Source organism: Pseudopipra pipra, chromosome 12 (assembly GCF_036250125.1).
Source record: "Pseudopipra pipra isolate bDixPip1 chromosome 12, bDixPip1.hap1, whole genome shotgun sequence".
In the NCBI taxonomy this organism is placed as follows: Eukaryota; Metazoa; Chordata; class Aves; order Passeriformes; family Pipridae; genus Pseudopipra; species Pseudopipra pipra.
In genome coordinates this window covers 8,012,430-8,038,494 of record NC_087560.1, presented here as the reverse complement: position 1 = coordinate 8,038,494, position 26,065 = coordinate 8,012,430, and the positions used below count along the sequence as shown (strand labels likewise).

General features: G+C 39.5%; 1 protein-coding gene across 1 annotated transcript in view; it reads right to left on the bottom strand.

Annotated features, from left to right (window-relative positions):
- PRTG (protogenin) overlaps positions 1–26,065 on the bottom strand; it is an 82,379-nt gene that overhangs the window by 10,595 nt on the left and 45,719 nt on the right. The window contains exons 12-15 of the mRNA XM_064668722.1: positions 5,908–6,003; positions 5,197–5,383; positions 3,396–3,523; positions 2,465–2,635 (exon numbers count right to left, since the gene is read on the bottom strand). Of these exons, the coding sequence (XP_064524792.1) occupies positions 2,465–2,635; positions 3,396–3,523; positions 5,197–5,383; positions 5,908–6,003 (582 nt within the window). The remainder of the gene's footprint in view (positions 1–2,464; positions 2,636–3,395; positions 3,524–5,196; positions 5,384–5,907; positions 6,004–26,065) is intronic.

Below are 26,065 nucleotides of genomic sequence, written 5' to 3'. Positions count from 1 at the left end.
AAAAGATTATAAATTTGGCAAAAAAGGAAGCTGCTTCAAAAGCTATTTCAGCTCTTCCATAGAAAAAACCTATTAGCTGAAAGCATTTGAAGTAAAATGTGAGGTATCTGTAGCCAAAGGAGCTGTAATATTTAGCACCAGCAAGGGTGAAAGGTCACATTTCAATATTACGGGCTCTTTCCCACCAGCTCCTTTCAAATCTGCTGCATGGCTGAAGCAAGTGAGCACTTTGCACTGATTTACTGCACACCAAGTGTGTAAAGGCTGTAACTTCTAATCCACTTGAAGAGAACTAGGGAGGGAGGGGAGGTAGCTGGAAGATAACTCCCATCATGAATCAGCACCAAACTGCAGTTACATTTTTTGGTTTTACCATGCCTAACACAAGCTCAGTAAATTAGAGGGGTTTGGTTTTTAAATTGGTGGCAGGGTTGATTCATTTTTTTATTTCAGGGGGATGTTTCTGGAGGTATGAGACTGGAATGGGGTCAAGATTTCACAAATCTTCTGCAGAACAGGTTTAGCATCAACACAAAACAATGCTATATATTGCATAGGGTTAGCTGAGCTTATCAGAATAAATGCATTAAAAACCCCAAATCCTGCTTCTATCTCAAATTACCTATGAAAGTACTGTCACAGGACTATCACAGTATTTGTCCCATTTTACCTCTACAAACTAGTTTTCTTTCACAGACTTTTTCACCTATAATTAAGAGCATAACAGTATGTCCTAATGTCAAGACGCCTGAATTCCATGCCATGCCTCAAACCCTAATATATCTGTCAAAATACAAAATTTGTGACTCTAGCATTGATGGACACAGTAATACACTGAGATTTACAGCTCTCCATTTGCTCATTCTCTCCAACTCTTTCAGTATGGAAACACATGAAAATGTTTACTGTTATTGCCATCCCCTCATCCCAAATCTCCGGTGAAATACTATCAGAGATGATGTTCAGGCATGGCTGAGCTGAAGGATATATCTGAAAGCAATTCAGCCACTTTGCTGCATGCAGCAAATACAGTGTATCATCACCAGAATGACAAGATTTATTCTTCAAATGTAAGCTCTCCGTGAATTTAAATCTGCTGGGTTTTTTACCGAGTAAAAATTAATGGTAAATTCATCCTCTAATTTGACAAGTTTACCTCACTGTTTCTTCCAACAATTAAGTGGGACACCTTTAATTATATTATTGTTTCATTGAACAATTTTGATAGTGAAAAAACATGGGCTCAATCCTCCCCCTATAGTTAGACCTGATTGGTATTTCAGAGACTAGCTATTTTTTACAAATTTTGTCGAAGATTAATAGTCATTACCCTGTCATTCTTCACAGGTGACCATTCTATTTGGGGCCAGCCTGACAAATACATTCTGCTCCAGCAAAGACAAAGCAGCACTGCCACCTTTCAAAATGGCTGTTGGTCTTCTATGCTCTCCTCAGGAGCAGGACACCCACCAGCTTTGAACCAAAACAGTTCACTCTCAATGATGATGAAGCAAATTGTCCTCCATGACAGCATACTCATCAAGGTTTTGGAATTTTCTCCACAGAAAATTTAACACCTCACTCTCTGCTGACAACTAAGCTTTCAGCCAGGTAACAACACAGAACAACAAAATAGTAACTCTTACAGAACCATCCTCTTAAATGGGCTGCTCAAGCACATGACTTTACTCTGTGACACTGAGCTTCCCTCTCTGATTTAAGACATCATTAGAACATTATCTACTCTGAACTGCCTCTGTTTATTTTGAATATCAACCCAATAATAAATGCTTTTTTTTTTCTTTTCTGGCTAAAGTAGAAATCTCTTTTTGATGCAGCTCTTCAAATCGTAGTATTATTGTCAAAAGTGCCTACAAAAATTTATTCCATCTCTCCATCTAATCACAGAGATGTGACTGCAGTTCATGTCACCATACCCGAGGTACTGCTAAATTAGCTCGCTGAGGCTCAGCAGTAGAATAGAGTCAGAGAGTTAAATTGAATTTGCAGAGCAATTTACTGGGAGTAGGGGAAAGTTCATTAAGCAAACTGAGCTAACTGGATTGGCAGCGATTGACAGAAATATATAAACCCACACAGCTACATTTATACACTTATTTCTGGAGAGCCAGGCATCAGATTTGAAAGAGTGCATTTACAAAATGAAACCATCACAATCATGGTTACAACAGAACTAAGATGGATGTAATTGGATTTACGAGACCTGGTTCCCACACTGAGCTCCAAAGCAGCACAGACAGCCCTTCTCCCCTCACCTTCTGAGTATGAACTGGGTTTTAATGCATTTTCCCATGGTAATTATTCTAAACTAATTAGAACTTTTATGTGAACATTTATATATGAATTTATTTCTTACTATAGTCCATGGGAGCTGAAAGTAACAAAGCATATTATAAGTAGCATCATTGTTTGTTCAGTTCATAGGTTTGTGATTTCAGTTTACCTTCTCTGTGCAACACTTGCCATTCCCCAGCAATCCAAGACTTCCTGGATGCGTAGAGGATAGTGTATCGTGTAACAACTGTTTCAGGACCATCAGGTGGCTTCCAGGAAACCAAAGCAGTATTATCCTCTATCAAAGTCACCTTCACTCCTACTGGAGGGCCAGATGGTGCTGTGAGAACAGTAACACAATGCTATTAGGCTAACCCAATTTACATGCAATTAAATTGCTCAGAAAGAAACTGATGTGCAGACCTAATGGCCACTGCTACATCCCAGAAACCACATACAAACAAACACATGCTGCTCCTTGGGAGACATCCTGTTGACTCTGACCTGGTCAATAGATGAGGTTCTGGAAAAGCAAATTTCATATTTTTTCCTTCAGCTCCAGAAGGAAACAGTTACTGATAAACCCCCACTTCCTTACCCTGTGAACAGGTGCATCTCAAACATTGCATTGCTGAGAATATGAAACCAAAGGTTTGGATTTTCCCCTTCCAAGCTGACAGCAAAGCAAACCAGCTGCTAGAGTGGCAGATGTGTAATATTCCTACAGTTTCCAAAACTTCTGGGGCTTAAAATATGTTTCCATAATGCCTATGAATCAGCCCTACCTCTTCAATATATATTTTAAAGTTTTTATTCAAGTTAGTTCTATTCAATAGTTGCTAATGGTGAAAGCATATCCCACTTTATATGAAAATCATTGCTGATTTAAGGTGGATTTTGAAAAAGAATTTCACACTTCCAAACCAAAGATTTTCCTGACAGCATTTTTCTAGCTCTTACCAAGAAGAGCACTATCTGTATCTCAAAGGAAAGGATTTCTCTCTTCTACAGACAGCTGAAGATTAATAAGCAATTTTTCAAGCCATTTGGTTTACAGATCTTTCTTTTCAGAACCACATGGTCCTCTCCTGGTTCCTTACCTTCTGGGAGGGTGGTGTGGTAGACTACAGGACTCCAGGGACTGGAGAGCTGGTCCACATGCAACCGAACTGCAAATTCATACATAGTTTTTGGCTCAAGACCTTGAACTAACATATGAGTCTCTGACCTGTATAGATGAAGGAAAAAAATAAATTTAACAGTAGCAGTTGACTTGAAGATCCCAAACTTGGATGGTATCTCTTGGTCACATGAGTAGATTCTCACTGTCAGCTCAACAAAGGACAAACCAGTTCAAGTCCAGACACGTGGCCTGTCTGTGCTGCCCACCTGAAGTGTACTTGTGCTAACCCCAGAGCTCTCAGGAGGGTGTTATGCCTGCTGTCAGTTGACTTGAGCTCAAGTTTTTATAAAGGTTCTTCGAACAGCTGATGCACAAGCAAGTCCAAGAATACTACTGGCTGGATCACCAGCAGGTATCCCAAACTCAGCTCTTTCCACATTTGTCCATAGGACGCTGTGTTTCCAGCTGGAGTAACACAAACTGCAACCAGCATCACAGCTGACAAGGCACATGATATTGGCTCCTGGATCTGCTTCTCAGTTCACAGACAGCCACAGGCTGCATGTGCAATGTCCCCTTCCACTTATGGCCTCTATCACCTCCCACATTTAGGGGATCTCTGTGGAATATGAATGTTCCCTACTCACCTTGTAGCCGCATTTAGTAATTTATTTCTTGCAAAATTGATTATATTAATTATATTATTGCAGTTTACTATTTGTTCACAAAGTTAATTGTAGATATTTCACTTTATTTTAATTCTAGGGGCGGAGAGAAATCTTTCATATATGCCAGCGTTAATTCTGAGTGATAATACCTCAGTCAAGATTAAATCTCAATTTAAAATGGTGTTACTCTACAGATACTGCTTTATTAAATCTCATTTAGTAGTTTCATCTTCCATAGTGCAAAGTCAGTCACCACTATTTGCAATAGTCTCATCCCATCACAAAAAGCAGCACTCCTTGCTATGCTCCATACTGCACACTAAGAACTTTACATGGTGATTATACTGTGTCTAATCATTAAGTCGGGAGTTCTACAGCAGGAGAAGTGTTCTTGGAAGAGAATATCTTGAATATTAGGATGGGAACCATCCTTTAAGACAGCATATTTCTTATTTAGAGGCTCAAGTAAACCAAAGTTTTAAGGCAGCTACACACACACAGATTCCCTCAACGGGTCCCCAACACAGGCAGTCACATGGAACAAAGTCCTCTGCTCCCAGACCACCAGAACACCAAGACCAGGAAGACTTTCTTCCCTGTTCTGCCATTCTGTGGCTCAGGCATTGCTTCTCTGAAAAACAAGCAATCCTACTCAGTTTTCCCCTGGCAGGGTCCCACACCCTCAGGAACATGGCATTCCCACAATAAAATGCTCAGTCCCTCAAAAATTCTCGTTTCCAGTCTTAAAATCAGACACTGGACTAAGTCCCACCTTTACCCAGACAAGCTACCCATAAAATAGGTATTCTCTCTTGCTTTCTTGAAGAACTTAAAATGAAATTCAACCTAGACAGCTAAAAAGCCATTAAAAAATCAAGAGCTAGCCCAATGATCCAAGGTAAGGATCTCCAGTAGAGAATTAAGCTGTTCCATGAACACATCTTGCAAAATCCAAGAAACTGAACAAGCAGCCACGGGGCAAAACACACAGTCAGTCCTCTATGGGAGATAAAAGTTGTTACAGGTAAAAGACAGTTAAAAGAGGGCAGGGAGAGTAGAACCTGAGTGGGAAGGATGTGGAATTGGCAAACCAAAGCTCACTGCACTTACGTTTGGAGGTAGAGCACCAGGGACGCGTTCTGCAGCCCCACGGGGTTGCAGCGCACTGTGTAGTTGATGAGCTGTGCAGATGTAAAGGCAGGTTTCCCCCAGTGGAGGTAGATGGAAGATGAAGTGTTTGCTTTGGCATAGAGGTGGTGAGGAGGCGGTGGAGGTGGCACCATGCGATCACGGACAGCTGTTTGAAACAAAAAAAGGAGCAGGAATTATTTACTGGATAATGTTAAGAGGTCTGAGCCCACAGTTTAGGTTCAAATCTGCCCTTACCCAGCACTATCTGGTATTCAGACCCAGGAGTCTGGTTCAAGCTATTAAAGATCCCTGCTAACCCAACACATGTCACATATTATTTGGGTAGTCCCACTTGTTTAGCCAAAAACAAAGTCAAAACTATCAACAGAGACGAGAGAGAGACATAAATATCTCATAGGATACATGATAGTCACTGTCAGATGATGCAGACAGTCCAACAGAGGAGGGAAATGTGCTTGGCCTATCTTGTTTCTTCAACTGCACTTCACAAACACAGGAAACTATCTCAATTGCAGGATGACTAGGATAGTATTTGTCACAGATATGATCTTTCTGGTTCTCTATTTTACACTGAATTAATTGATTATTTATAGGTTAAAAACACAGAGCTGCTGGGACCTTGAAACAGCTCAGCTCTTAATAAATTCTTCATGCATCTACACCACTTACAGACACATCCAGGAGTGCTGACTGTTTGGTCTGCCTGATAACCTTCTTCCATACTGTTGTATGCCAGCAGCCTTACATGATACTTTCTTCTAGGATCTGCACAAAAAGAAAAGGAATAATTAGCCGCCGGAAGAAGGAGGGGAAAAAAAAGGTTTTCAGACTTCTACAGATAGTGAAACAAGTGATTCTCCTGCAAGTTTGTTTCAAAACTTATCTGCTACAATCAGTGGACTGATGGACGGGCTGGATGCCTGGAAGCCTGTCTTTTCTCCAGCCCTGTGAATTCCCCTGCATCTTTGCCCAGACTTCCAATAGCCTAAACAGCAATCAGTAGGAGTAGGATAAGTATCACATTTCTATCTGTAACAAAGTCACACCTTCACAGCTACAGAGCTAGATTTAATAGTACGATTCAGCATATTGAAGTTCTTTCAGTCTTTTATTAAAGATTTGTTAAAACAAACAGCAGGAGGTCCATAGAAACCAACATTTGTTTCTAGATAAGCAGGATGTAATGAAGCAGGGCAATCAAAGCAAAGGCAAGAAGACAGGACTCAGCAAAGAAATGGGAAATGTTTTGGTTCCAGGCTTTGAGAGGAGATAAACTGTGAAAAAACAGGGATTGCTAATAATGCTTTGACTAGCAAATTCTGCCTCCATATGTTTCTTGAAAGCTGGTTCTGGCATTCTTGGAAGGCCACTGTTCCCAGCTTAAAGGACCTCCCCATTTCCCTTTCTCTGGCCACGTCTTTGGGTAGCCACACTGCAGTTTGCTGCTTCTCTTGGTTCTGTTAATGATACACTGGCCTTGATCCAAGTGGAAAATTGCTACAGAGCAACGAGTTAGAAAGGGGCCTGGAGCTTTCTGTAAGTGGAGATGTGCTGTGGGGTACAACAGGTGGCTCGGAGTGCAGACCAGCAGGATGGCTGCTCTGCAAACTGCTCCCTCACAAGCGTGTTTGCAACCAAACCCTTCCATACAACCACGATCTGCGAGAGGGCAGCGTTTGCTACGAGCTCGTATGAGCTCTTTGGGGTTGAGCTAAACTTCACCCCAGCACTGACACAGCTATCAGGACATTCTCCTCTTCTATTGACATGGACCTATTTCTTTCTATTAAGACTTTCAGAAGGTTCAGACATTATATAAGTGTGCTGATCTTTTTTATTTCTTTTTTCCTTGCCCTAAATTAGCACAGTATTAACCCTTCTCAAAATAAACTCTTCTTGTTCTCATTTTAGCTGAGATTTGACATGGCCTCTCATGAAACAAACAGGAACACAAATCCTTGACATTTCTTCACCAAGAATAGGACTCTTGTTTCCATCAGCTCGGTGGCTCCCTCTGCAGTCACTGCACCAGCAATACCGTCTGAACAGCTCCATCTCATGTTTCTGTAAAGGTGGCAGAGTAGTTTCCTAATAATGCCTTTTCTAAAATCTTTTTATTCTGAAATGGAAAATCTTTTTCTGCTGTAGTTACCCATGTCAGCTATAAATGAGATATCACTAGGTAGAGTTTACATTTCTATCTGTGTTTATTTTTTAAAGATTATTTTACCAAAATCTATATATAGCTGTAAAAAAGGGAGGTCTTAAATTTGGATTGAAGTATTTCTCTGAGGTATTTGACACTAACGGTAGAATAGGCAAGGAGTCCATTCCCATTTTTTGAATAGATTTTAACATCACAAGCAGAAAATGTAAATAACAAAATGTAAAAAAAAAAGTGGTTTCTTAAACTAGAGTAAAATTCTCATTTGCTTTGAAGTTTTTTTCACTTTACAATAGCACTTTAACATCAGTTGTTCCTTGACCACAAATTACAAGCAGAGAAAAGAAGGAGATGGACACAAACACAGAGAATAATCAAATGTCACAAAAGAAAATATGGAATTTCAATATTCAAAATTCAGAAAGATTGTAAGATGTTGTATGTAAATAATTGCAATCTCTTAAAAATTTTCAAAAATTAAAGGTGCATTTAAAAACACTGAGCTCAACTAAAAGGAAAATGTTAAAAATATCTCAAAAGTCCCAAGTGATTTGAATACACAAAAATTATGTTACAGTGACTTGTTTAGGAATATTACAAGTGCATCTCAGAAAAGCAGAAATATATTTATATTCCCAGGCCTCTTAATCTGTGGGAGGAATAAATATATTAGTGTGCAACTGAAATATTCAAAAACAAAGCCAGAATTTAAAAGAAGTCATCGAGACACCTTTAACATCTCACTGGGATTGTGCTTTGGAGTTTGTTATTAAAAAATGACTTTTCCCAGTCATTCTTAGAAAACACTCAAGCTCGAGCACTATTCAGCAGGCCCTTGAACAGATCCCACAGAACCAGGAGGCTTCCAGCTGGCTGAGTGTCGCTGCCTCTCCCTCCCTTCACAAGTTGCCCGGCACAGCCCCCCGCTGCATTTCCGCAGGACACGGGATGACAGACCCCACAATCCATCATCCTGCCCAGCACCTTCAAAAACCCTGCGCCCTTTGAAAGTGCTCACCCAGAACTGATCATCTTCACTGGGAAATGAAGGATAGCTAAGGTCTAGTGCCCTGCTGAGCTGAATGAGGAGCCTCTGAGGTCTGTTTATCCTCACTGCATTTTTTTTTTTAACTGAATTCCTCATTAACACTTGATTGAGGAGAAAAGGAAGAATAATGGGATGTGGAAGAAAGGAAAAAAAAAAAATCTAACTCCCACAAAAAAAATTCAAATGTCTTTGAGAAAAATAAGTTTTTAAAATCTTACTTTTAAGTATCCTTAACACTTGACATGTAGAAGCAGCACTATGTTGAATACCATTCCTCTCTCCTGCTCTTATATAACACAAGAGGTTTCAAAGAGAATTATCTTTATATAGAAAAACCTGTTTAAAAATAAAGTCCCTCAGTTAGTCCCTACCATCTGAAAAACAATGTTATTTCCACTTCAGGACATCATGGTTCAATTGGTACCAAGGCTAGTTCAAGACAAAAGCAATGTCCGAATTTTTCAGCTGTCACCCATTACTGTTCTATGGCTGAAAACCCATCTGCTGGTTTCTGCAATTGAAGTAGCAGAAGGAGGGAGGGCTGTGTTATGGACTGGCCCAGGGAAGCCTAAATGTTAAAGTCATCTAAAAAGAAGAACAGAAAATAATTTAAAGAAATTTATGTGAAACTTGCCTCATAGATTATGTGCATAACATGAGCAAAGACCAATTCAAAGTACCCACTGAGATGCCATTCCATGTTGATCAGAGCTTTCATATATGTCAAACACAATAATCCAACATCTGCCACAGATCTGTCTCAGTTCCAACAGATATTACTATTTGTTTTATGAAGTGATGGAAAATATTTTTTGTCTCAAGTAGCCTCTGTTCAGAATATTTTTTAAAATTTTTGAGTTTCATTTTCAGGCTTCTGATATGATTCACTCCTCAGTGGCAATCCCAGTACACACCTGGCATAAACACTTTCATCTCACAGTTCATCAGCTGGATCAAACATTCAAAGCCAGGCACATCCATAGAGAGAAAACAAACTTCAGGAGCTTTCTTATCTTTAACCAGCAAAGGTATCTTGAATAGTTTACACATAAATCACTGATAAAAGATTGGGGATAGCATGGCCACCTGGGGGTTGACAGTCTCAAATTTACTGTATACCATCCATGCACAGGAGGCTTGGAGGCTCAGGAAACAGGGAAGTGAGCATTGAGGCCATCAGTCCTGCTCATAACAGACCCAGAAGTAACATATCTTTCCACAGATCACTGCTATTCAGAAACAAATTGGGTGCAGTGATTGACTCAACCCATTCAACACAGAAATTCAGTGTAATTAAAAAAACTCATATCAAGATTTCATCTCTGCATTTACAAAATTTCTCTGAATAACTGGTAACACTGAATAGTTCTTGAAATAGTGCTTGAAACCAGCATTTGTGTAATGGTTGAAGGCTTGTTCACAGACCTAAGATGAAGAGGAGCAATTCTGTAGCCTATTTATTAATCAGCTGGATGATTTTTTTTTCAGTTAATTTGTTTCTGTTGAATATCATTTGGGTTTTTTTAGTGTTGGTATTCGATTGTTTTAAAACTGTCACAACACCTACAGGTTTTTAATAGGCATTTTTATTGTTATTACTTAAATCAGCTGGTGGAAAGGACGCAAAACCTGCACCGTTCATATAAATCAAAGGGCTGGCACTGATGTTGATAGAAACACACTAGGGCTAATTCATAAATGTTGTTACATGAGTGCCTCAAGCACACAGAGACTGTCTTAGAAGACATTATAGGCTGGATGTGATAATTTGGAGTAGTTTCACACAGTTCAACGGATCTGCTTCACACCTCCTTTTTATGTAACCCAAACCTGTCAGTATTAAGAACACAAGAATAACGGTTTCACTAGAGACACAAATTTTGCCTGTGGTAATAATATTCCTATAAAGAGTGGGAAAAAGCTAAGAATGCTTTACATTTATTAATTTCAAACTACCAAAATAGATACTGTCCCAAGAATCACTGTTTGGCATTTTCCTATGGCACTGCTCCACAGTGATACTCCTCCAGATCCCCATGTCCTGCCATTCACTCTCCATAAAAATTTGCAGTGAGTCCTGCAGATCCAACCCTGATAGGTCTTTCAGCAGAGAGACACAGGGGGGAGCCTTCTCTTTGTTTTGTGAGTTGGAGTTGGTTCTGTACCTCATAGTAAAACTGGCAAAGTTAAATACTGCAAATATGAGCAAAACAATTAAGTTGAACTATAATTTAAAACATGGATTGTAACTTGGAAAAACATTAAACATTACAGTAGCTGAAGCTCCAAAAGAGGTTGGGTGACAATTATTTGCTTGTATTACTATATCTCTGAGATATAATCTTAGAGATTAGGTTTAGCTTCTCAGGAAGCAGACAGGAAGCTCACAGCAGTTACAAACAGATCCTTCAAGAAAAATACTACAGTGCACTGAGATGTTCCAGCCCTGGTGTTCTGACAAGTCATTTCATTCCCCAGCATGAAGGGAGAACCACAGCTGCTCATCTATCTGGATGTGGGAAACTGAGAGAAACTGCAGAAATATCACCAAGAATTGAGACTTGACTTATTGGCAGTTCTGCTGCTCTACATTTCATTGGAACATCCACATTTTATTGCACCAGCTCAAAATCATTCAGTATCCTTTACTACTGCCATCAGCCTTGCTTCTGTGTAAATCTTTTATTTCTCTTTCAGTGAGGGGAGAACTTGTTACTACAGAGCAGCTGTCAGTCAGAAATACTCATATTCAGTTAGTCACATTTCCTTTCCCAAAACTTAAGATTTTAATATGTTCAAGTGATGTATATTTATTAGTTAAACATATATTAAACATTCAGAGCCTGGTTTTCAAAGTCTAGGAAAATATAAATGGTCCAGTAAATACATACACAGTAGTAGGCAAAAGCAACCATAGAGTTGATATTTTCTCATGTCAGAACTAGTTTTAGTGTGTGTTCATGTATTCTGTGGAATTCCACTGAGTTACTGTCTCAAACTTAGCTCTTCAGTTCTTCTAAAATATTGAAACAAATACACAGAAATATATAAAACAATCTGGCATTGTTCCTGACCCTTACAGGCCTCTGAAATATATCCACTGAAAACCCAGGTGTTGCTGGGATGATTGCTGTAGCAGCTACCATTATTTGGGGGAATGGCAGGGAAATTAGAAAATAAGGCTCTCTTTTTTGAAGCCATTTCCCTGGTGATAAAAGTGACACGGGGAGAGGAAGGAACATCTCTCCAACCACTGCAGGTTAGTTCCATCTGATAGAGTTATACCGCATGACTGCCAGGTGGTGTCCTCATGCACTTCCAATGGACACAGCTGGGAAAACTAGAGGCATCAAAGATTAAATGCCTGTATTCACAGTTAAACAACTAAAAACAGAAACATGCTTATAATCACTTCGCAGCTGGTGAAGTACTTTATCATGCAACAACCTCATTCTTAAATTACCAAGATGGCACAGACCAAGCTTTTAGAAGAAGTTACTAAGAATAAAGTCACTTGCATATTCACAGTGGAACAAAAATTCCACTCTCAATATTCTATTACAAAATTAAAACCCTCTAAGACTAAAGCAGCATGACACTAACCACAGAGCCAATGAAAAATCCTAATTCATCCTCCCTTCTCAAAAGAACACAGAGAAATGCAAATGTTCTGATTAGATTTTAATCAGTTTTCTGCAAAAGACCAATGTGCCTTTATCCCATTGAGACATTGATAATTTTTCTTCATACAATTCTTCTGTTCCAGGCAAATTTATAGCAGTAAAGATAAGTATAAAACCTGTAACAGCAAGTTCTACAACCACACAGTACACATGAGACACACCCCGGGTCACTGTTCATTCAGCTGAAGCTTACATTGAATACAAAATGAAGAGTCCTGAATCAAAAGTGTTACAAAGTGCTTGCTGGTATGAACACAGCCAAGATTTTGGCTTTCTGGCAAATGCTTCAGAGAAAGCATCTGTTTACAGGCTACTTAGCCAAGGTTACAAGAGAGTGTAATATTGCAACCCCTAAAAGCCCTGTCATTGTTTCTTTCAGCTGCTGCATGTTTGTGAAGCTCTGAAGGCCTTGAAAGGAGCCAGAGCAGAGCCAACAGGTCAGGGCTAGATAAAATTAAGAAAGAATCCGAGGTCAGACCATGAAAGAACTTTTTTTTTTCCACCCCTCCAGAACAGTGAGTCCACCTCCAGCAGCCTTTCATTCAGTCCTGATAAGAAGAGACAGCACTACACAGTTTGGATTTCAGACATTTTAAGTCCTCTTTGGGGAGAGGAAAAGATAAGGAAGCTGAAAGGAAATGGACATTTTACTATCATTTACTGTTGGAACATACTTTCATACCTGTTTCAAACATCCCTGTTCTCAGCAACTTAGATGGAAAATATTGATAGAAATTAAAGTACTGGGGGTTTTGTTCTTGTTTCTAAAAGAATTGGGATTGCATTGAATTTCTAGAGAAAAAAAACAACCAACCAAACAGAAAAGTTCAGTGTCTTGAGGTTTTGAGCCAAGTTCAGTGACTAGAAACCTAGAAATAACTTCTGAAGATACAGCCAGTATGGTAATTCTAATGGTTGGGGAAGGTGATAAGAAAATTTTTTCAGTTTGGTTCTAGCTTACATACAAAATTTAAAATAACACTTTTTTCCTTTCAACTGGAGGTATCAAAACCACAGTACATTCAGAAGGTTGAAAAAAATGGTTGTTCTAAGGACAAAACTTCTGTGCCCAAATGTCCATTTTTAATTTAATCTTTTGTGCTGCTGGATTTTTTGTGTAACCCACAGATCCATTGTTGGGTAGTGGTCCGGCTGGATAGCTCATTGGTCTGGTTTGCCAGGGTGACTGTGCTGCCCCCAAGCCCATCCCTTCAACACAATAAACTCCAGATAATTATTCAAAGAAGAGGCCAGCAGCATGGGCTGCTCTGACATCGGGTCATGGCCTTTGACATCGAATCTGGGGCTAGCCAAAGTCTGCTCCAAGCAACAGAGGTCCAGGGGAATTATTAAGGGGGAAGGGTGGGAAAGGAAGAGCACTGAGAAATACTATCCTTAAAAATGTACTTTTGAAGCAAAGTAATGTAAATACAGCAGAAACTTATTAGGAAAATAAGCAAATACATTTCAAATATACCAGACAAAAGGGACAGAGAGAAGCACATCAAGCCAAACAGTAACATAAATCTGGGAAGCAGAAGGATGATACAGATTCAAGTCTGTTCCTCTCAAAATCAGGTATTCCCTCTCAGATTTTCAGTACTGGATTTTATTTCTCTTTTCTGAAGAATGCCCTTTTACTTTGCTTGAGTACACATGATTAATTAAATAAACACAGTTTAACAATCTTGTTCTATTACTGCTTTTAAAATCTTGTTGAGCCTCTGGATATGCAATTTCTAAGCATTATTACTAGCTTCAAATAATAGTATTTAATTTCTCTTATTTTTAAAGGACTTAGAATTTCAATTGACCACACATTTTAAACAACATCCCTTTAATATCAGATTAAAGTAGTTTGAGCAGTTATAAATTGCCAGCATTTTACATCTCATGGTTTCTTTTTCAATTTAAAGGTAACTTTAAACAGTTAGATGGAACAAAGACTGTCTGTGATACTCATGTTTTCCTTTGCAAACCAAATAACTGAAGTAGAAACTAAGCAATTTGTTCTTTGTACAACATTGTAGAAGTTTATTTTGGTAGAAACTAGAACATAGGACACATGTGAATTGATCCAGCTAAACAGTCTGGCTTTCCACGGCTTTGGATGGCTCTGGCTTATTTGTCTAAATCTGAAAAGGGTCTGTATCCCTTTTGTAGCTTTGCTCTATCCCCTTGGAGGGCCCCAGGACAAACAACACCTCACACCCCCTTGCAGTAAAAACATCACCTCTCCTACTGCCCACCATCAGCAATAGCAGCTTCATACAGAAAACAGTGCTGGGGGAGGGCTAGAGGGGCAGGATGAATTCCCAGCACATGGCATTTTGGCCTTTTGGAGCCTAAGGAAACGAAAAATACCTAAATGTCTCTAATCTTTTTAAAACAAGTGAAGCAGATGTCAAGGATTTTAAGTGTGCTCGATTTCCTCACCGGCACAGAACATTCCCCCTCTGCCTGTAAGGTCTGCATCAGTCCCCCTGTTTCTCATGTGTTTCAGAGAACTGTTAAACTGCACAAGCAAAAAGCTCCCTTCCAATATTATTGTACCAGTGCTCTCTAAACCAGCAGACACCCTTATGTTAACTAGCCTGGCTCACCGTTTTCAAAGTGAGCCCTCAAAAGCTAACTTGAAAGCAATACCAGAGGCCTGGACAAACACCTAATTTTGATCTTTTGTGCTCGTCTTTTCTTCTGAGAGACCTTTTCTTTTGTTGCTGCCCAGTGGAAAGCACACAGCTCATTGGTCCTGCTTTGAAAGATGAGAGCACTGCCCCTCAGTCCACCCCTCCAAGCACAATCACTTTAATGGAATTATGTAGAGAGGCCATCTCTGGAAGAAGAAAGGGAGGGGGAGGGGGGAGGAAAAGAGTGTCCAAAGGAACCAGCAGAGCTGTAATTACCCCAGTTACTAACACAGATATGTCCACTGAGAATTCATGCACTGGTCCAAATAGGATGTGCCATCCCATACAACAGGTTCCCTTACATACAGCAACTGAGCCACGCAGGAGTGACAGAAAACAGCGAATCAAACATTACAGCAGTGGGTCGGGAGGAAAGACAAGACAAACACACACACAGTGCTGCTACAAACGACTCAAAACAGGAGTGTGCTATAAAAGGTTCTTTTCCACAACATGCTGAAAGGATGATCTTCCCAGTGGAGACAAACATTTCTGGGTTGCAGACTGGAGGAAAGTTTAGGCAATTTGCCTGGCCTTCATGTTAAGAAGAATGCTTCCAGAAGATGCATCAAAACACAGTGCTGTAAGCACTCTACCAAATTTGGTTTAACATCTGTTTAGGTACCAAGCTCTATCATACAGTCAGTATGCACTGACTGCCTGACATCCAGCATCACCTTACAAACAACACATTTGTACACGATGACAAAGGCAATCTGTTCACAGTGCCCAAACTTTCCCCTGGAGCTATGATATAAATTTTCTTTCAGAACCAACATTTTCTGCTGGTCTGTCATAGACTCCTCATGCCATTTTGACCCTTTTGTGCAGCAAAATGAAAACACTATCTATCATTACTTGCACCACAGTGACTTTGTAGGAGGTGCACAGTTTCATTGCAAAAACATCTGTGGTCTGGTGACTCAGATCTCAAGCTTTAGGAGTTGTGCTGTTCCAAGAATGACTGCAAGATGCAAAAGTTTCAGGCAGGGCAATTAACAACCAGTCTGGCTCTTTCCTCCTGGAGAGGGCAACAAAGAACTGCACTAAAACACACTCAACTTGCTAGATATAAAACAAGTCAGTCATGACAGGAAAACAAACAAAATACATGCAAGTGGAAACCACCACTGTATTTTTCTTAAGGCAAATATTGGCTGCATGGACCATATCCAGCTGCAGCTGTAATTAGGGCCCAAACTTCAGTGGGATGTTCTGTTATTGCAGGTGTCAAAGGCCATGTCTGCTCCTGCTCCCGCAGCGTTCCCTGGTATTTGTTGGACACAGGTAGTGGAGGTGCATGACCAGACATACAGACAGACACCTATCTACACCGTGTCCACACACAGCTGTGTGAGCGCAGAAATATTATTCTACAGGCTCCTTGCAAATGTAAATAAAGCAATCACTTAATGAAGCTCAAAATTTGGCACTCGTTTGTTGAGCACTGGGTAGAGGGGCAAGTTAACCCAGACAGCTGACAAACTTTATAGTGACATTGCTAACCTGACCCATTTGTCATTGGCTGCCAGCTAGTCTGATACATGTACTGCTTCTAATATGACAACTCTCATACTTCATTTGCTGAAGTTAAATTAAAACAAAAAAAACTTAGAAAAAAAAAAAAGACTGCCATCAAGCTTCCTTTGTACATTATTTTCAATGTAAAGTATTAATCGAAAATCTATCATATAATGCTAAATATTTGCCAGTTACACACATTAATAAACCAGGAAGCAGGGAAGACAGCTAATAGTACTTGTAAAGAGTTCCCCTCAAATGCCTTAGCTCAGCAGGTGATTTCACCTGAAGCATGATGGCATAAGGACACAGGTCTCTGTTCCCTCAGCCACAAAAGCCATTGCATTATCTCTCTCCATATATGAACATATCCGTTACTTTTCCCTCACTATCTTCTTAGCAGCCTCATTCCCTACAGTCTCTCTCTGACTAGTTGCATATCTTTGACATTTAGCATTTTAATTACATTTAGATTATGCTGAACCACCTTCCTAATGATTTGGCACAGCAGTGTTATTTTTAGTCTTTACATTTTCATACAGCGTATCCCAAACTACTAAAACATGCCCTGAAGAAAATTTCCATCTGTAATGACAATAAAAGTACACAAGACCCTATAACATCCTTGACTCTAATATTCACCAGTTTTATATTCAATGGCACACTGTCATGACCAATTCATAATCATTTTTGTGGTATGAATTAGCACAGAAAAGTTTATTGAAAGGACACAATAAGTGACCAGGCAATTAAGCCAGTTAAACTACATACTTATACTCCTTCTTGAATGCTATCAGTATGCTTAAGTTTAGTGAAAATGTCCAACTAGAAGGCCAGGAGAATCTGCTTCTCTGTAAAAAAATCATGACTTTTCATCTCCACACTGATTCCTCCCAGAACCATCTTGTGTTCATCTTTTTCCATGACCAGACTCTGCTCTTCTGAGATAATTTATCAGGAGGATTACTCAGTCCATATTAGTGGCAGCAGCTGTGCAAGTTAATGTTGTTGTTGTTTTTAGTTAAATAGATTTTAATGGTTTATTTGAAGACTATTTCATTAAGACCAAATTTCTGAAACAGTATTCTTGAAAGTACCATAGACAAATCTTGCAGGTGGTGTAAAAGAGGTGCAATCTGAATTTGGACCTAATATTGTCAGGAGCTCAAATTCTTTATACAGAATAATTCTCTGAACTGTGGCCTGAGTACCCTTCCACAAAGATGTAGTTTAATGTCCACACAAAGAAGCACCAAAACAAGAGTAGCCCGAAGGATTTCAGGCTTCCTGAAACTTTTGAAAATCTTTTGCTCTTCTGGCTGACAACACAGCATCTACTATTTATTTTATACTTTGTGGTGTTTTATAAAGACAAAAATGTATCTTTCCCTCACTTGGAAATGGATTACAACATTACATGTTTTTAATGTAGATATTACTTACTACAGGTAAAAACTACAGTACTTCAAAGGATGCCCAGAATAACAATAACAACATGGAAAAGAAAACACAACTTTGCAGAAACTGAAAGAGAATTTTACTCATTTATCCCTTTCTTCATAATTTTTTTTATATGTGTAAAGTATTTTCAACAATTATATACTTGGGAATTTGGTGTAAATTTTTCCCTTAAAATGTTTTTCTTTAACTTTTTTTTAATAAACAAAATCACTTCTCATAGTAAGCAATGCTACTGTTGTCCAAATGTTTGACTACAGACAAGCTGTAATGTCAATCTTTTGCCTTACCCACCGTATTTTTTGAATAGTATTGTGAAGAACAAGAATTGAATACATGTCAAACATTGTGTTAACAAACTGAAAGGTACAGAGTAAAAGACTAGGAGACTACTCATAATCAAGGCTATTTTTGTTAACTTTCCTAATGCATTCAAGATTTAAATCCAAGCTATGTCACTATTTTGATTGAAAAAAGGAGAACAAAATTATCTTGATGTAATTCCTCTGCATATGAAGTTTATACAACACTTAGAAAATGGAAAGCAGTCTGACTGATTGCTTAAGTAAAATAAACACACAGCTACTTAACTCTTAGCTGGCTATCTTCCTTTGTACAATTAAAAGGGTTCCGCATCATTAATTCAGCTTTACAAATGCTGAGTTGAGCCTGCAGTTTGATGAGCATTTTAAAGCAGCATTAGCCAACGCTGCTGCTGACAGAAGCCAGCCTGCTTGCCCTCAACCCCAGCCACTCCTGCCACAGCCTTGTTCCACTTCCCACCATGTCCCTGTGCACCCTCACGACTGTCAGGAGCATGCAAGCACAGAGGAGCAGCACGAATTAGCAGGGACAGGTACACAAGGAGTGTGGGGTGTTTTCTCCCAAAAGTGCCAGCTTTTGCTACTTCATTGTGCTCAGAGCTGAACTTGGATGAATTCTGAGCGCTGAGCAACATCCCAAGGCAACAGAGCGAGCCCCTGGCCAGCTGGCTGGGACACAACACAGCCACCAGGACCTTGTTTCATTTTACACAGCCTGGTGAAACTGTGAACCTCAAACCTACCCACACAAAAACTCCAATGATCGAAAAGCCGTGTTATGAATTTATTAATAAAAGATGTTTCCCTCAAGGGGGAGCTGTTATCTAATAGACTGAACACAAAGCTGGAAATCTGGACATTCACAGCTCAGTTCTGTCACTGATTTCAGAGATATCATATCACACTCGGGTTAAACCATCAATACCTGAACAGCTCCATAAAAATGGCCCTTCTCTTCCCTGTGTTTCAGGTACCCAGTTTGTAAGACAGGACAGTGAACACTCTTCACCTGTGAAACTCCCAGGAATGCTTACGAAGTGCTGGAAGAACACAGCACGTGTTCTTAGCACAGACAGATGAACACACGTGTTATTAGCAGAAAAGCAGAAATACAAGTAACTGCCTAAAGTGGATTTTTGCCACATGCTCCGGGCAGCGTTTCAGCTGCCCTGCACAGGGGCACAAGAGACAACACAGGCTTTGGGGGTCCCACTGGGAGACTCCTCCTGGCTCCAACATGAGGGAAGATGACCCTTCAGAGGCAGATCTTCCAACAGGGAGGCTCAAAGAAAAGAGGGAGGTGTAGGCACTGCTGGGTAAACTGGAGTACCATGGGCTTGTGCCTGCACTCTGAATCATACCAAGCAATTCACTTTTCTGTCCTGCAACTTGACTGTGCTTTGATGCTTTTCTTCAGATATTTTATTGGGTTGACTGGAAGCATGATCATTTCTGTCATTTCTGAAGGAGAGGGATGACTATCACTGCCTATGTGACAGTGACACTCAATCACAGCCCACGTGAGCATCTACTCTGCTTGGATAACATACAGTGACTTAATACATTCAAACCACCTCTGGGAAAAGTTTTCCAGCACAAATAACTGGCAGGGAGTGCTACAGATACACGTCTTCTAAGGCAAGTGATTGTCACCAAGGCAACAAGGGCTGATGAGAAACTAAGAGAAAGGAAAGGCAGGTGTGAGAAGCAGTGAGAAGGCAGCCAAGACATGAAGAAAGAAAAAAGGCTAAATTAGTCTAACACTAGCAATTATCATGAAAATAAAAATTAATACAAAAGACTAATATAGTAAGAGGTATGACTGTGATGGAGAGGTGCTGGACTACACCAAGACAAGCAGGATCAAGAAGATATCCTATTCTTCTCCCAGCAGTGTCTATATACACATGCAAATATAGACACACAGATACAGAGCTAAGCAACAGGCTGTGAGCACATCCCTCTGTGCTTCTAAAATATACAAAGGAGAAAGTGGGTAAATGAGGGGTAAATGGACACAAGGCACAGCAGTGCAACACCCACCCATCTGCCTCTCTTCCCCCACATACACCATCCTACCTACTACTACTACAAAATATCTCCTGCTCAATTGCCTTCGAAAAAATCCGGGGGGGCTGATATACAGACCACATTTTCAAGACATATTTGCACACAATATTTTGTGTTTCCTCCTCTGTCTGAGTATACAAACGTGTCAGTTGGACAAAGAGCCACAGCACGCACAACTGGATGCCATGAGAGGCAGAAAACTCAAGTCTTTAACTGAGGTACCAAACAGGATCAAGAATGTATTTCCCTGTCCCAGCTTCTACAAGCACAGTGCAGTAACAAATAGTTTTGTTTTGTAATGATAACCATCTTGAGAAGGGGTACAATATTCAGCTATGATAATGGTAAAAACACTGTGAAAGTGAGTATAAATGTTGAAATACATTTTTTATGCAAATATTTTTTTCTAGTGAGCCTTTTTCCCAGATGGAAAAAAAAAAAGTCATTTGGAAGAGAAGTTTTACAGCAAGAGCAGCTTTTTCCAACACAAGATTGTTTCTTTCCCCACTTCCTGCATCCCCCCCTTCATTTGCCACAGAAGTGTGACTCCAGGCAGCCTGAAAAAAACAAACATGGGCTTTATCGAAATTGCATCTTTTCCCCAAACTGAAAAATGCTTCTGTTAGCAACAATGTCTTCATGGCAAATATATAGCCAAGGTGTCGCTGAAGGCAGCAAACCTACCACAAAATGTGTTGGCTTTGCTTTAGAAGTGCATTTACTTATCACTAACACAGAAACTGCAAAGATCCCCCTACTTTTACCTTTCCCATACAACTACAGCTGGTAACATGACCCAAAAAATTTAATGAAAAAAACCTCAGGATAAATTAACATTTTGATCACAACATCTGGATTGTTGTTTAACAACGGAAGAAAATAATAAATAAAAAGGAAAAGAGTGAAAAAAAATAAGAAATATAACTAGCCCTGTACAGCAAATGTTTTCTTCTGTCCACTCTGAAGTCTCTTTCATGTGCTAATGGTGGCATTTTTTTAAACTCTTCCCCTTTGACTTACTCAGACCTTTAAGGACCTCACACATCTAATGGTTCCTCACATTCACCAAGAACAATCAAGAGAGGTCTGGGGGTTGACATGCAGTATGATTAATGGACAATGTTGATTTAATTTCCTATAACAGGAGTTTTCTCTAAGCTTTCTCCAAGGAGCAGTTTCTTTGCAATCCAGGACTTAAGTATTTTACTAATGAAGTCCAATAAATAGCAAATTAAATAATGCTGTCTCCCAGAGACAAATCCTCTCATTTCAGGAAGAAAAAAAAAAATCAACCACTGTATTTAAAGTTCTGATTAAATCCTGTATAGCAGGAATGCACTTAGTTGTTCAGTTTTCTGGGAGTTTTTTGTCTGGTTTGCTTTATTTTGTTGGTTTACTTAAGAAATTTTAGCAGTTGTCTGGTCATTCCTGTCATTGTTATCTGCTTGATTGCTTTTACTTTTAAACAGGGGTACACATTTAACAATTTCCAGTTCCAAGAAATTTGTCCTTATTTATTGGTCACTTTTACTTTATAGCTATCAAAATGTATACTATTACATATTCATTGTAATACTTAAAACATTTCAAAAGCAACTCAGAGGTTTTGTATTAAAGTCATTTACTACTTTCTTCTTGTAAGGAGTGATCAATATGTCCTTTTCATGAAGCAAATTTTAACCTTCAGCTCCAGCAAAGGAACAATGGAACACTATTTGCATACATCCTAACTGTTACTCAATCAACATGACACAATTTCCCGACTGAATTCCCACACAGGTTTAGCTCTAAATGGTGGAATTTCTACCCTGAGAACACAGAGCAGCAGAGAGATTTCCTGCAAGATTCTAATCGCTTTCCCACCACCGAGAAGTTTACCTTCAAGCAGTCTGAAGACACAACACATTTTGCTTTGCTATAGGCTGGTACGTTATCTTGCCAGAGTGCAAAAAATCTCCAGTTGATTCCAGTTCTGCAAGTTGTGACACAACTAGTCTGATGTCCTGAGACAAATGCATCCAACCCAGTTATGGGGAGAGCTGATAAAGAGACCGAAAGTCTCTCAAAAATAGGCAACAACCCTCCACGCTACCGGAGTGGGCCAATGGAATATAATCTCTCCTGTTGCCTTAGTAAAGCCCATAACTTTACATTAGTGCTTTTAACATCACTACAAGGCATTGTCCCATGAAACAATGAAACTTCCCTCATCCTGACAGCTCACACTATCTCTTTAGAGAGTCGGGCTTAACTGGTCTTAGCACTCTGTTTTGGTTTTTTGAAGTACAGTACATTCAATCTTTATTCTGCACTTGAGTTCATTGTGTCCTTCCCCTTTAAAGAGCCACTAGCTCGGGAAGTTAAAATGAATTACTTAAATGAGGATGTCAGGACTATTTTCCCAAATAAATGGCTCCAAACTGGAACGGTGCAGTGGGCACGTGCAAGAAGGTTACACAAAAATATATTAAGCAATCCTTCGGACACACAATCTACCTGTTTCTGAAAGATCTTAACTGTCTAAGAGAACAAGAATGCACCTTTCTGACCCAAGATTAAGTGCTTATCATGTTGACAAATTAATAATTTTCCATGAGTTTTAGAGCCATTCCATGACTGCAGTAAATTCAAAGAAAGCCTAGAGATTCCTCTTGGTGTCTGTCTCACATAACATTTTAATCAGCACCAAAACCAGTTATGCTGCTAATGCAGAGGTTACAGATGTCAGTACTCCAGCACCTACTGAAGTTGATTACTGGCTAAATTGGTAACTTATTCAGAGGCTTGATGGCATCATTTAAAAATGACAAATACATTAAACATTAATTAAAGTTTTCAATTACAAATGCATTGTATGAAAATAACATTTTACTTTCAAAAAGAAAAATACGGGCAGAAGTAACTGTGATGTGAAACTTAAATGCTATCAGAAAACATGCATGATAAGGTAATCTTTTTTTTAAGAACAAAAATTCAGGTGAAAATATGACACACATCTGCAATATTGCACAATGCAAAACAAATAATGGCAGAACTACACAGGAAGGAAGGCACTGCAGTTTTTTACAGATGTGGCGCTTGAACTGCATAAAAACTATGCAGCATTAGCTGCTGACAGTTAACTGGCTGCTCCCCAGCAAATCTGCTCAGAACAAGCTGATATTTATCTAGGATTCCCACTCAGTCGTGTGCAAGAGTGCTTAACTAAAGCTGAGCCCAAGACCCAGTTGTTGTAATGGATGCCACACCAATAAGCTCCAACAAAGGGCCACAAAGTTCAACCCCAGCTTCAGTTTTGTTCAGTAAGAATTCAATTTACAACCCGAGTGAATCAATTTTTCACCTAAACAGAGCAGTGCAGTATTTTTCTTCCATAAGGGAGGCATGAGCCAAGTGGGTGAGTCTGTGAGTCTGTGTCTGGTCACCTCATGTCAGCAGATTTGTGCTGTGCAACCTCCCGACGTTCCCTGCTCGCCTGCCCCAGTGCACCCCAGCTGCACGTGGACCAACAAGGACATGACCAGTAACGCTGCACAAAACAGAGGCTTGATGCTTTCTCTGCCTCTGCCACCCAGCCTAGTTCTTGCACAAGCAAGAACAGTAAATCTCAACCTAGAAGGAGCTTTCTGCTACAAACAGATCTAGAGAAATGACTAGCACTGACATGCACTGGAAACAAAACACAATGCCACAGTTTGTAATTCACAACAAAACAGAAAATGCAGTTTGATCTCCATTTACACTTACAGCCTGTAAAATGCAATATGGTTCCTTTTATAAAAGAGGTTAAATTCTATCAAAGCAGCATTTGCTTTGATATTTTGCCAGTTAAAAAACTTAGAGTAATAAAGCCTCTTCCACTCTCTCTTTTAATCTGTGATCTACCTTTCAAAACCTGAAAGAAAAAAAATTATATGCAGATATGCCACATCTGCATTTGGAAGACAGACTCATTTAGGGTGGTGACAGGTCTGCCTTTCATGATTATGAAGCAAGGAATGTGTGTCTCTTGTTTATTGATGTGCAGCAGAACCGCACTATCACAGCAGGACTAGGCAAGGGCTCGGGTTTGTCAACTACAAATATACATAATCTGTCTTGTCTGCAGAAGAGAAAGAGGTCACAGTTAGCTGAGGAAGAGGTTGATTTTAAACATGCCCAGTTTACTTCTAGGGCTTTTGGTTTTATTACTGTGCAGTATGAGCGATTCCTCCTCCCCTCTCTCAGCAAATCCCTTATGTTTTAGCTGATAAGTAGTAGTAGCAAGCCTGTTACACACAATCAGGAGAATTGACAGATAAGAGGTTTAGTTTAAGGATGTAATCAGCGTGAGTAAACACTAGACTGACCCAGCTGTAAACAGTGGAAATAAATGATAATATTTGTCCTGGTCACCTACTGAGCTATTAGACACTTTCCACTATGTAGCAATGTAAATATAATGACTACAGTATATACAGCAGGCAGTGCTATCATCTGGTTTCCTAAGCAAGAAAGCTGAGCTTTTAGTTGATCTTTATTAAGAACTAAAGTAATTTCTAAATTATTTTTTTAACAGAGCTGTCTTCAGCACCCTGCATGTCTGATCCGATATAAAATACCTCAAGCAAAAAAAAGTGTATCTGTAATACTACATTATATTGTATTGAATGCCATTTGAGAACAATTAACAATGAAACTAAAAAACAAAATTGTTTCTCAAGAAAGACCTGTGTTTCTTTCACATCATTTCATGAAACTGTAAGAATGCCTTGCTCCTTGAATTTGTATGGGAATCACGAGATAAATTTCAGTAGTGACTTATAACCAAAAAGCAGTACCAACTCCCTCCCCCCAGTTTTGAGTATCCCAAAATTCTCAGTTTCAAGTATGTGAGACTACATTTTGACACCAATAAAACACGAGATAAAACTGAAATTATAACCCTAGCTATCAGAAATAACCACATTAACACATTAAATGCTCTTACAATGTTCCTTCTCTTCTCAGTAATACAGCATTTGCAGTTCTTAATAAGAAAGATGTCATCAGAGCTGTCTAAGATGACATTAAGTTTTTAAAACTTACATTTTTCCAGTACATTCACTTGCAATATGATACAAATGAAACCACTATGTCCTATCTGACCATCATATCAACTGCTTTATGAAAACTGATAAGCACTTTTACAGAATCATTACCAGAGGCACTTGGGTGACATACATCAGGCAGTTTAAGTGGACGAATTCTTTGCATTGACTCTTCTTACACACCCTTATTTAATTTCTATAGACTACAGAATGACCTTGTCATCTTTGCTGCCCTGGAATAAAGCTTAGCTACAGTCATGGTTGTAATGTGATATAAATAGATCCAGGGGAAATTAAACAACTGAAGGCCAAGTCTCCGGGGGAATCCTAAGTGTTGTAGGTAGTTGGCTAATTCTTCAGCAGAAGCCCCCTTTCCGAAGGGGAACACCACACAGGGTCACAAAATGTGCCTTTGTGTCATTTAGACCTTGACAAATTCTTCACTTGGAAATTTTGTCCAAGTCAAGGAGAGCAGGGAAATGCACTTTGCTTTATTTCTCCTCTCTGCGACCGGAAAGAGGTAGGACACAGAAGAGCTTTCAGGTAGAGAAGTTTCTCCTGATTAAGGTCAAACTTTTTGGAGTAATGACACAGATGAGTCTGACAGAATCTAATTATTTTTCCAAAAGTACTAGACTGGGGCAGGGGAAATGCCACTGGATAATGTAAAACTTGAGTACCAGGAGAAGCAGCAGAGGGTTCTGATGCACCTCATGTTAAACAGCATAGAAGCAGCTTTCCCAGAGAGAAAGCTTGAGGTGCCTCCAAGCCTCTCAGGAATCACCAAGGAATTTATTCATT